At 49.0% G+C, this 12779-nt stretch overlaps 2 protein-coding genes across 3 annotated transcripts in view; one reads left to right on the forward strand and one right to left on the reverse strand.

The window, feature by feature from the left end:
* Positions 1-2605, forward strand: part of Tbcb (tubulin folding cofactor B) — a 6011-nt gene extending 3406 nt beyond the window's left edge. For both annotated transcript variants that reach the window (XM_005361262.3, XM_013351567.2), the window contains exons 3-6: positions 891-987; positions 1587-1778; positions 2172-2244; positions 2343-2605. In XM_005361262.3, the coding sequence (XP_005361319.1) occupies positions 891-987; positions 1587-1778; positions 2172-2244; positions 2343-2457 (477 nt within the window). In that variant the 3' untranslated portion in view covers positions 2458-2605. The remainder of the gene's footprint in view (positions 1-890; positions 988-1586; positions 1779-2171; positions 2245-2342) is intronic.
* The window catches only part of LOC113457658 (zinc finger protein 420-like), a 1205902-nt gene that overhangs the window by 1149892 nt on the left and 43231 nt on the right, over positions 1-12779 (reverse strand). The gene's annotated exons all lie outside the window — the stretch shown is intronic.

Genomic DNA, 12779 nt, shown 5'->3' on the forward strand with positions numbered 1-12779 from the left:
GGAATTGAACCTGGGACCTCGGAAGAGCAGCCAGTGCTCTCAACTGCTGAGCCATCTCTCTAGCCCTGGAATTTACCTTCTTAAGGGTGAACTCTTGGTAGAATTTTGACCTGGGTCTGCCCTGACTCCAGAAGCCACTAAGCCTGGAGAACTGGTCATTTTTTTCTGTTCATGTATCCTGTTACTGGTTCTTCAAACATCTGTGTTGGGTTGGGCATAGTTACAAGACATAACCCAGAAGGCCTGTGTGTTAGCCCTACCCATGGGGTATGGTGGCATTGGCTGAATGATCACAGAACCAGACAGGAAAATCTGTGAGAATGAGGGCTGTGCAGGAGAGCTTGGCATCTCGGGTGCTGGGGAGGCTGGGCCTTCAGTGAGATCTGTGAGGATTTCTGGGAGCAGGTGCCATGCAGCTTCCGGGAGCTATTGGGGGGGACAGTGGATGTTAGGAGGGCGCTGAGCATGAGGGGTCTGCTGTGCCTCGGGTGTTCATGTCACTTCAGGTTGTAGGCAGGAAGCCAGATGGAGGACAGGCAGAACAGGGAAACCAGAGACCCAGATGATCCTGGTTCTGGAGGTGGGGACCACCCTCAGAGGAAGGATGTGAGCCAGACTTGAGATCTCCAGCTGGTTTCAGGAGCATGGCCACATCAGTGATGTTGACGCCAGTGTGTGGAGGACATCTGGGGGCAGATGCAGTATCCAGGGGCTGAGCTGGGGGTGAGGAAGAGGAGTGGCCGGTGTCTGTTCTGCTGTGCTGGTGGCGGGCAGGGGAGGAGTGTGGCTTCTGCTAGTCTCCAGACTGTACCAGGGTGTGACTTGATGCCAGCATCCCAGGTCTTCTCTACTGACCCCGGTCCCCACTGACCCCCCTCCTCTTACCAAAGGTCATTGACCACAGTGGCGTCCGGCTTGGAGAATATGAGGACGTGTCCAAGGTGGAGAAATTCGAGATCTCATCAGAAGCTTATGACCGGAGGCAAAGTACAGAGTGCTTGGGCAGGGCTGGAAGGGGCATGTGGGGTTCAGAAGGCTGGGAGAGACAGTGGGACCATCACAGGCTAGGCAGCGGAAGTGGGCCTTGGAGAGTGGGAGGTGGGAGGTGGGACTCAGAGACAGACTGGGAGATAAGTCCAGGCAGCTGGGGTGGAGTGGCCCGGCAGGTTGGGGTTAGGCAGGCAAAGGAGCCTCTGAAAGACGGGGACTCGAGGTGGGTTGGGGATTGGGTTGAGGGAGTAGTGGTAAAGAGGGCATGGGATGTGTACAGGGTGGTGTGGCATTTGGAGCAGGCGTCTGAGGAAAGGTCAGAGTGGGTAGACAGGGGAGCACTTCAGGAGCCAGATGAAGATGAACGGGATACCAGACCAGAGGGGTGTGTGGAGAAATAGGGTCAGGTGAGGGACGGGAGGCAGATAGGGGTAGGGAGAGGAAAGTAGGGGAGAGGCTTGAGGGTATCTGGTGGTGGCAGCTCTTAAATACTCAGAATAGAATTTCTGCATGAATGTCAGCCCTTTATGGGAGGAACGTGCTCTGAAGGTCAGGTTTGACCCTGTTCCCCATCCCCGTCCCCATCCTGCCCGCAGACACAGTTCGGTCCTTCATGAAGCGCAGCAAGGTAGGCCCGTACAATGAAGAACTTCGGGCACAGCGAGAGGCTGAAGCCGCCCAGCGCCTCAGCGAGGAGAAGGCCCAAGCCAGTGCCATCTCTGTGGGTAGCCGTTGTGAGGTGCAGGCACCTGGCCAATCCCTTCGCCGAGGCACTGTCATGTATGTAGGTAGGTGTCTTTCTGTCACTGTGACTGGAAACTTGACAGAACTTTCCGAAAGATGTCTTTTGGCTCATCGTTTCAGAGGGTTCAGCTCATGGCCATTTGGCTCCATGTACTTGGCCACAGCATCATGGAAGACCAGGCTGGCCTCAAACTCAGAGGCTGAGCTGCCTCGGCCTCCCAAGTGCTGGTATTAAAGGTGTGCACCACCTTGCCCAGCTCTTATGGAATCTGTGCAGTCAGTCACTAACCCAAAGCCTGGCTTATCCATGCTACATTGCCCATTAAGCAGTGGAGGAAGGAGTCTGTCTCCACGGCAGCCTTTCTGCTCCACCAGGAAGCAGGAACCCAGAAGCGAGCTCCATCTAGAGGTTTCACCGAGATTTCTCTCCTGGGCAGGACTTACAGATTTCAAGCCAGGCTACTGGGTTGGCGTCCGGTACGACGAGCCCTTAGGGAAGAATGATGGCAGGTAACGTGTGGCGGCTGCTGTGTGTGCTTGTCCGTGTATGTGGGAGCCAGCAGCCGCCCCTCAGCCCCTCACTGCTGCCTTCCCGTCCCGCCCTGCAGCGTGGATGGGAAACGCTACTTTGAATGCCAGCCCAAGTACGGTGCCTTTGTCAAGCCAGCTCTTGTCACCGTGGGAGACTTCCCCGAGGAGGACTACGGGTTGGACGAGATGTGACATTGAAGGAAGGATGTGGTCCCCTGCTGCGGCCCTGACAGGGCCCCTCTGTCTGTCCGCCTGTGGCCCTTTCCTCCCCGTTTAATATTGTTCACTTCTGTCTGCTGTTGACTTTTGAGATTTGTGCATTAAATTAATCAGAACCCAGGAGGATGTGGGAGTCTCTTGATTCGGGAAGATCATGGTAGTGATTCATGGTGGGCGGTGTTGCTGGGCACACCTTTAGGAGAAGAGGCAGGTAGAGCTCTGGTTCAAGGCCAGCATGGTCTACAGAGTGGGTTCCAAGAATAGCAAGAAGTACATAAAAAGACCCCTTCAAAAAAAAAATCTGGATGAAGTGGTGACACCTGGATTCCTCCAAGAGATGGCTTTACACCTTTTGTTTTGCTTGTTTTTCGAGACAGGGTTTCTCTGTAGGTTTAGAGCCTATCCTGGAACTAGATCTTGTAGACCAGGCTGGCCTTGAACTCACAGAGATCTGCCTGCCTCTGCCTCTCGAGTGCTGGGATTAAAGGTGTGTGCCACTAGCACCCAGTGGCTTTACACCTTTTTACTTACTATAATATCCTGAGCGCTGGAGAGGCGGCTCCTGGCTAAGAGTGCTTGCTATGGGGCTGGGGAGACAGCTCAGCGCTCAGTGGTTAAGAGCACTCGCTGCTCTTCTGGAGGACCTGGGTTCAATTCCCAGCACCCACATGGCAGCTCACAACCATCTGTAATTCCAAAATCTGACCCCCTTCACACAGACATCCATGCAGGCAAAACACCAATGCATGCAAATAAACTTTTAAAAAAAAGTGCGAACCTTATAGAAGAGAAAGTGGGAAGCACACTTGAACACATTGGCACAAGGAACCACTTCCTAAATATAACCCCAACAGCACAGACACTGAGAGAAACAATTAATAAATGGGACCTTTTGAAACTGAAAAGCTTCTGTAAAGCAAAGGACACAGTAAACAAGACAAAACGACAGCCTACAGAATGGGAAAAGATCTTCACTAACCCCACATCAGACAGAGGTCTGATCTCAAAAATATACAAAGAACTCAAGAAATTAGACTCCAAAAGATCACATAATCCAATTTTAAAAAATGGAGTACAGACCTAAACAGAGAACCCTCAACAGAGGAATCTAAAATGGCTGAAAGATACTTAAGGAAATGTTCACCATCCTTAATCATCAGAGAAATGTAAATCAAAACAACTCTGAGATTCCATCTTACACCTGTAAGAATGGCCAAGATAAAAAATTCTGATGATGCCGGGCGGTGGTGGCGCACGCCTTTAATCCCAGCACTTGGGAGGCAGAGGCAGGCGGATCTCTGTGAGTTCGAGACCAGCCTGGTCTACAAGAGCTAGTTCAGGACAGGCTCCAAAGCCACAGAGAAACCCTGTCTCGAAAAACCAAAAAAAAAAAAAAAAATTCTGATGACAACTTATGCTGGAGAGGTTGTGGGGTAAAGGGAACACTCCTGCATTGCTGGTGGGAATGCAAGCTGGTACAACCCCTTTGGATGTCAGTGTGGCGATTTCTCAGAAAATTAGGAAACAACCTTCCTCAAGACCCAATAATACCACTTTTGTGTATATATCCAAAGGATGCTCAATCGTGCCACAAGGACATGTGCTCAACCATGTTCATAGCAGCTTTGTTTGTCATAGCCAGAACCTGGAAACAACCTAAATGCCCCTCGACCGAAGAATAAATAAGGAAAATGTAGTACATTTATACAATGGAGTACTACACAGCAGAAAAAATAATGACATCTTGAATTATGCAGGAAAATGGATAGAGCTAGAAAACATTATTTTGAGTGAGGTAACCCAGACACAGACAACTATCACATGTACTCACTCATAGGTGGTTTTTAAACATAAAGCAAAGAAAGCCAGCTTACAAACCACAATCCCAGAGAACTTAGACAACAATGAAGACACTAAGAGAGACTCACATAGATCTTATCTACATGGGAAGTAGAAAGTAGGAAAAGACAAGATCTCCTGAGTAAATTGGGAGCATGGGGACCTTGGGGGAAGGTTGAAGAAGGGAGAGGAGCAGAGAAAAACGTACAGCTCAATAAATATCAATTTAAAAAAAGTGCTTGCGCAGTAGCAGAGGACCAGCATCCATCCCAGCACGCAGCTCGTGAAGGCTCCCATCAACGTCCTGCAATCACAGTCTACATACAGCTTCCTCTTGAATACTCTGCTGCTGTAACAGCCAAGACAGCGGGGCTTCTGAAGATGAAAGCTCAGGTCCGGCTTTGTTGTTGTTTTTGAGACATAGTCTGACCTGGACTTACTTTGTAGGTCAAGCTGGCCTCAAACTCAGAGATCCTTCTTAACCGCTTTCTCCTAAGGTGCTAGGAATAAAGGTGTGTGTGACCACGCCCTCCCTGCAGTTTGAGTCACTTTCTTTAGGGGCTCACATACTACTCCCCAGTATGATGATCTCCGTGTCAGCAGCCGTCTCTGTACACCTTGGTGTATGCCCATCCTCTCCTACCCCACATCCAGGAGCAGCCTTTAAGGAAGAGCACCAGAGCCCGGCATGGTAGGTCACTGAAGTCCTAGCATTCAGGAGGCGGAGGCAGAAGGCTAGCCTTGGTGATTTGGAGGACAGTCCGGGTTATGAGGAATTCCAAACCTACGTGGGCTGGAGTACAAACCTGGAAGAGGCACAATTCAAAACTTGCTCCGAACTCATTGGCCAGGGTGTTGTCATGTGACCCCATGGTAAAACTAGGAGAACCTGGGAGTCAGGCTGTTAGCTCAGCCAGCTGTGAAAGGAGCTAGAGCCCTGGAGGAGGGAGGGTGCTGGTGAGATCCGCTGCAGACCCGCACCCGAGGGACCTTTGCGTTCTAAGACTTGTTCTTATGTTTTGCCCACAAAGGCAAAAAGGGCATCAGGTTCCCTAGAAGTGGAGTTTCTATTGGGGGCCACCAGGCAGGTGCTGGGAATTGAACCCAGGTCCTCTGGAAGAGCAGCCCCGGCTCTGAACTGCCTAGCCATTTCTCCAGCCCCGGTTGGTGTTTTAAGGAAGTAAGCCAGGCCAGGTTTGTGGTACAGGCCTGCCATCCTCCCTCCTCAGACAGGTCTGGCTACTCAGTGAGCTGAAGGCCCTGCCTGAAGGAACGGTGAGACCTGGCCTCAAAACCCACAAAGAAAACTGGGCAGTGGTGGTGCAGGGCTGCCTTTAATCCCAGAACCCAGGAGGCAGAAGCAGGTGGCCAGCCTGGTCTACATAGTGAGTTCCAGGACAGCCAGGGTTACACAGAGAAACCTGTCTCAAAAAACCAATAGTGACACTGGCTGGTGACCAATCTTCAGCCTAAGGGTCTTTGGGGGACACTTAGGATCCAAATAACACCTGCCAGCCTGAGTTCAGCAAGAGAGCTCACCCTTGAGCACCAAGGACCCGAGCTCATATGTACTCCTTGCGATGGAGCTTAGAGGGGGAGGAGGAGCTTGTGCTCCGCCGGTATACTCCCGGTAAGAGCCACAGTTACCGCACACAAATCTACCAAGCTCCAGCACAATCTTTCCGGGAGTGCTTCAAAAGTCTCCCAGTTAGGGCTGGAGAGATGGCTCAGTGGTTAAGAGCACCGACTGCTCTTCCGGAGGACCCAGGTTTAATTCCCAGCAGCCACAGGCTTAGTCGAACACACCTGGAAGTCAATGCATGTGGTACACAGACATAAATACAGCACAACACATAGATTTTAAAAGAATAATTTATATGTGCATTTGTGTGAAGGTGTCCCCTGGAACTGGACAGTTGCGTGCTGCCCTGTGGGTACTGGGAACTGAACCCCCTGGTCCTCTGCAAGAGCAGTCAGTGCTCTTAACTGCTGAGCCATCTCTTCAGCTCCCACACAGATATTTTTTAATGTCAAAAAATAAAAAAATAAGCTGGGCAGTGGTGGCGCACGCCTTTAATCCCAGCACTTGGGAGGCAGAGGCAGGCGGATCTCTGTGAGTTCGAGACCAGCCTGGTCTACAAGAGCTAGTTCCAGGACAGGCTCCAAAACCACAGAGAAACCCTGTCTCGAAAAACCTAAAAAATAAAATAAAAATAAAAAAAATAAAAATTTTAACCAGACGGTGGTGGTGCATGCCCAGTATTCGGGAGGCAGAGGCAGGTGGATCTCTGAGTTTGAGGCCAGCCTGGTCTACAGAATGAGTTCCAGGACAACCAGTGCCACACAGAGAACAAAACCCTTCTCAAAAAGCAAACAAAAAATTTAAAAACTGAATAAAAAGAAAAGACTCATGGTTGTGAAGTGGTGAGCTGACAGCAGACAGGCTAATCTCTGTGTGTGTGTGTGTGTGTGTGTGTGTGTGTGTGTGTGAACGCCATCACTGGTGAGCTGACAGTGGATGGGCTAATCCGTGTGTGTGTGTGTGAACACCATCACTGGTAAGCTGACAGGGGACAGGCTAATCCGTGTGTGTGTGTGTGTGTGTGTGTGTGTGTGTGTGTGAACGCCATCGCTGGTGAGCTGACAGTGGATGGATTAATCCGTGTGTGTGTGCGCGCGCCATTGCTGGCCATGCAGTGCAGCTCCTCATGTGCTCTAAGCCAGCCCCCAGCCACCAAACCACCACCCCATTCTCTTACTGCTGCTCTCTGGTCACACTCTACCCCTGAACTGCACCCTAGGAGCAGACTGGCAATTTATTTGTATATTTAGTTATGGTTTTTTTTTTTGTTTTTCTTTTTGCAATGCTGGGTGTTGAACCAAGGGCCTTGAGCATTCTACCACTGAACCAAATTTTTAGTCCTTCTTGGGTTTTGTTTAAAAATTTAAAATTAGGCCGGGCAGTGGTGGCGCACGCCTTTAATCCCAGCACTTGGGAGGCAGAGGCAGGTGGATCTCTGGGAGTTCGAGACCAGCCTGGTCTACAAGAGCTAGTTCCAGGACAGGCTCCAAAACCACAGAGAAACCCTGTCTCGAAAAAAAAAAAAAAACAAAAAAAAAAATTTAAAATTAGCTGGGTGGTGTATGCTTTAATACCAACACTAGAGAGGCAGAGGCAGGCAGATCTCTGAGTTCAAGGACAGCCATGTCTACAGAGTGAGTTCCAGGATGGCTAGGGCAGCTGCACAGAAAAACCTGTCTTGTTAAAATAAATAAATAAACACCCAAAATAGCTTCAGGAGGTCCCCCAAACTGACCGGATTCACTAGGCTCCTCCCAAGAGTGTATTTAAGCAGTGAAACCTGCTGCATGTCAATCAGACAAGCCCAGGCTTCTGCAAGAAGCAGAGATCAGTTGAAATGCCTGGAAGATGCTCAGACCACCTGAGGCGCCTGGAAAGGCCACTCTCCAACCTGTTGAGCAGACTGCAGGCTGTGCAGTGGGCTCCAAGTTCACAGTGTTGGCGAGCTGTCACCATGCTGGGGCGGGCATGGTGGATGCAGCTGTCTTTGAGTCATTTCCGCTTCTGTAAGTGACCCCTCACCCATATTCCTTTAAATAACCCAATCAAGCTCATTGGTTCACCAAGCTGGACTTTAGTGGTATCTGCACTTTGGTCTGTCATGGGCTCCCTCTTTGGGGCGGGTAGACGTTTTTTCCTGCCTCCCTGGGAAAAGTCTGTTGTACAGAAGCTCTCAACCCCTGAGCCGTGTCTTCTGTAATATTCCAGTATTAATAACACAGCTAGATCTGAAGCACTCCAGGTAAGCAGAGCGGGCAGTGGGCGAAGAGGAAACTAAATAGCCAGATTTGCCAGGGATGTCATCAGCAGAGGAACATGGGTCACGCTTGAATAGGAGTGGCCGTAACTAAAGCAATCCCTCCCGTGACTCCTGTTGACCAGAAACCTAACCGGCATCACCAAACGCACCGACTGCAGCCTGTGGTCCAGAGCTGAGCTAAATTTCTGATTTAAGGATTTGCATGCTAATAATGAGTTGCTTTTCGTGCCCGTTAAAACCTTGGGATAATTAACTAGTTAAGAGAGGTGTAGTTAGTAAGCTTTAGTGCAAACTCTGGAGCCCGGCAGCCCAGGTTCGCATCCAGCTCTGGCTATTTAGATGAATGAGCTACAGCTTTCCTCCTCAGAAGCAGGACCGACAATAAACCTACACACACACACACACACACACACACACACACACACACACACACACACACACACACACACACAGTTGCTGGGCCTATTAGCTTCTGTTAGAGAGGCAACTGGCCCACAGAAATGCTTGCTCATCATTAGCTAAAAAGTACAGCGAGGTGTTATGCACAGCCAGAATAGACCGCGCTGCAATCCTCGTGGCCTTGCGCCTGCTTTTAAACCATCACGCTTTCTCCCCCTAACGCTCCTCTGGGTTTGTCCATCCTTTCTAGAAAGGATTCCTACAGTTTCTCCAGGTCTACACCAGGTCTCCACTTCCCTCATCTGCAATGACCCTAGCCTGGACCATAACCTCACAGCCTCCACCAGGGGGCAGCAGCGCACCGCTCAGACGCTGTGGGGCCTGCAGTCCTGCAGAACGGGAGTCCCGCAAATGAAAAGGACTTCATTTCCCAGAAAGCATCGCGATATCTCAGCTCCGTCCTACTGTTCCCGAGCGGACTTAGTTGTCAGGTGGGTTCCTCCCACCCAGTACCAGCAGGAATTGTGCAGTGGGAGATCTGGCTGCCCGCTGAGAGGATGGCAGTGCTGCGCAAGTGAAAACCCTGTCACTGCATAGCCCAGGCTAACCCGAACTCTAGCCAGTGCACGGGGTACCGGAACTGCAGGCCTGCAACCTCAAGTCATGCCTGATTCAGTTTTGGTAATTGTCATCATATGGCCTTCTTGTTTTGTTTATTAAACGTCTCCCGTTGTATTATTTAACGGAGTAATTCGTTTCTGGAGACAGAGTCTTGCTATGTAGCTGTAGCTAGCCTGGCAAATGCTAAGATTGCAGGCATGCGCAATCACGCCTGCCTCTTTCGGGCAGTGTAACATCTCATTCAGAAATGGTTTTGTATGGTTCTGTAAAAGACATTAAATCTTTTAAGAAACTGCCCTAAGGGGGCTGAAGAGATGGCTCAGCGTTAAGGGAACTGACTGTTCTTCCAGAGGACCTGGGCGCAATCCCCAGCACCCACATGGCGGTTCACAACTGTCTGTAACTCTAGTTCCAAGGGATCCAGCATCATACAGACATACATGCAGGCAACACACAAATGTGTTGACGGGGGTTTCTGTCCTACCCAGCTCCCGCAATTGTTAAGTCCCAAAGAAAATCACACAGAGGTCTACATTGGTTATAAGCTGATTGGCCCATTAGCTCAGGCTTCTTATTAACTCTTATAACTTATAACAAGCCCATTATTCTTGTCTATGTTAGCCACGTGGCTTGATACCTTTTTCAGCGGAGGCAGTCACATCTTGCTTCTTCTGTGACCAGGTCAGGACTGTAGAGGAATAGGCTTCCTCCTTCCCAAAATTCTCCTATTGTCATTGACCCACCTCTACTTCCTACCTGGCTACTGGCCAATCAGCATTTATTTAAAATATAATTGACAGAATACAGACCATTCTCTCACACCACAAATGCACATAAAATACAAATAAATGAATTATAAGAAAAGATTCATAAGAAACAAGTTGCATTAATTTTTTTTTTTTTTTTTTTTTCGAGACAGGGTTTCTCTGTGGCTTTGGAGCCTGTCCTAGAACTAGCTCCGTAGACCAGGCTGGTCTCAAACTCACAAGGTTGCATTGATTTTAAGATATTACTTAATTCTCCCACACCACAAATGCACATAAAATACAAATAGATGAATTATAAGATTCATAAGAAATAAGTTGCATTAATTTTAAGATATTATTTAATATTTGGTCAGTACTCAAATATTTCTGATTATTTCATAAATGTAGTCTTTCCTGTTGATTTATACAAATCAAAATCTAGGGTCCCGCCAGGCAGTGGTGGCGCACGCCTTTAATCCCAGCACTCGGGAAGCAGAGGCAGGTGGATCTCTGTGAGTTCGAGGCCAGCCTGGTCTACAAAGGGAGTTCCAGGACAGGCTCCAAAGCTACAGAGAAACCCTGTCTTGAAAAACCAAAAAAAAAAAAAAAAAAAAAAAATCTAGGGTCCCTACATCACATGATGCATTCGGATAGCTCCTTAAGAATTCTGCAATGGTCCTGCTCCAACGCACTTTTCAGAGATTTCCCACAGTCTACACCGTGGATTTCCCACAGTCTAAATAATAAGAACTCACCTGGTTTCATCCCTTGATACTTTCTTTTGTTTTTGTTTTGTTTTTTGTTTTGTTTTGTTTTGTTTTTTTCTGAGACAGGGTTTCTCTGTAGCTTTGGTTGTCTTTGTGATATTAAGATCTGGTGCTGGTTGGGGCTGGAGAGATGGCTCCGTGGTTAAGAGCATTGGCTGCTCTTCCAAAAGACCTGGACGGAATTCAGTTTCTAGCACCCACAGGGCAGCTCACAACATTATCTCTAGTTACAGAGAATCCAGTGCCCTCTATTGGCCTTCGAAGGCACCGTACACAAACATAGTACAAAGATCTACAAGCAGGCAAAACACTCATAAATAAGCAAAATTTAAATTTTTAAAGAAAAGATCCTGATGGCTTATGCCTGAAATCCCAGCACTAGACAGGCTGAGGCAGGAGGATTGTAGGCTCTGTCTGGGGTACATATGGAGACTCCTGTCTTTAAAGGAGGGTGAATTCTGGAGGTCTAGAAGTCTTTCTTAGAGTGCATGAGGTCTCTGGATCCTCAGAAGTAAAGGAGACAAAGAGACAGACAGAATAAGAGAAAATATAAACCAGGCTAGTGAGACTGCTCAGAGTTAACAGTGCTTGCTGTCAAGCCTAAAGACCCGAGTTCGATCCCTGGGACCTGTGTGAAGGTGGAAGAAGAAAACTGATCCCACAAGGTCCTCTGACTTCCATATGTTCATGCCTCCAATAACAATAAAAAAATAATTTTTAAAGAAAAGAGATGTGGTCAGGCACTCAGAAGCTGCCTCAAAGCCCGTGATCAACCTTACATAAACCAGTTGCTCCACAGAGCAAGACTTGAGAGGAAGTGTTCCTTCTGTCTGCTGGCAATGCCCTGCTTGGTGTGAAGAGTCCTGTGTTTGTTTTCCCAGGGTAAAAATGCACACAGCTCGGGCACATGCTGTCACAGCCGGCTGCTTTCACGGCTTTTGTTGTACCCTTTGAGACAGGGACTCACTGTGTAACCTTGACCAGCCTCAAACCCAGAGGTCTGCCTGACTCTGTCTCTCAAGTGCTGGGCTTAAAAGAATGTCCTGCCAGCCCTGGCTGTTTGGTGTTTTGTTCTGTTTGAGACAGCGTCTAGGCATGCCCCTTAGGCTGGACTAGAACTCATGGCAATTCTCCTGCCTCTGCTTCCGGAGCGCCACACAAAGCCCCAGTCCTGATATATATTCTCTATCTGACTCTTTCAGGGTCAGAACAAGGACTGTTTGGTGGTTTTTTGTTTGTTTGTTTTTGTTTTTGTTTTTTGTTTGGTGGTTTTTTTATATTATTGTCAAGGATAGAATGCGTGGCTAGTGTGCAAACTACCCTGGGTTCCGCCCCCAGCCCCAGGAAAAGGCACTTGGAAGTGGTGACGAGAGGGTTGGGAGTTCAAGATCATCCTCAGCACAGAGACTTTCAAGGCCAGTTTGGGAGACCCAACATCCTGTTTCAAAATGAACAAAAGGCATGTGAGCTGGGTCCTTGGGTAAAAGTGCTGGCGGCTGAGACTGAGTGCAATTCTAAGCACCCACATTGTAGGAGGAGCACAATAACTCTTGCAAGATTTTCTCTGGCTTCCAACTTCCACACTTGCGCCATGGCAAAGATAAAATGTCCAAGGACTGGGGAAGTAGAAAGCATACACACAGCATGCCTGAGGCCCCAGCCCAGAACCCCATCAGAGCAGAAGAGTGAAAACAAGTCTAGCTCTTCCACCGTTTCCTTGGCACTTTCTTCTTTAAGAGCATGACAAGGCTGGATGTCCAAATGACTCAGAACTTGGCTGGAGTGATGCTGGCTGTCCGCCCAGCCCTGGGGACTGTGACTAGCAGACCTGACCTCACACGGCCTTTCCAGAGAGGCAGCCTCTGTGCAGGTGGACCTCCCTTTCCCCATAGCCGTGCCCTGAGATAAGCAAGCGGAAGCTACAGGACCCTTCCCAACCCTCCTTCAGAAGCCAAACACACTGTCATCACCTTCAGAAGCCATACCCACGGTCAGCTCCGTCAGGAGCCATACACACGGTCAGCTCCGTCAGAAGCCATACACACGGTCAGCTCCGTCAGGAGCCATACACACGGTCAGCT

The sequence above is a fragment of the Microtus ochrogaster genome, linkage group LG4 (genome assembly GCF_000317375.1).
Source record: "Microtus ochrogaster isolate Prairie Vole_2 linkage group LG4, MicOch1.0, whole genome shotgun sequence".
In the NCBI taxonomy this organism is placed as follows: Eukaryota; Metazoa; Chordata; class Mammalia; order Rodentia; family Cricetidae; genus Microtus; species Microtus ochrogaster.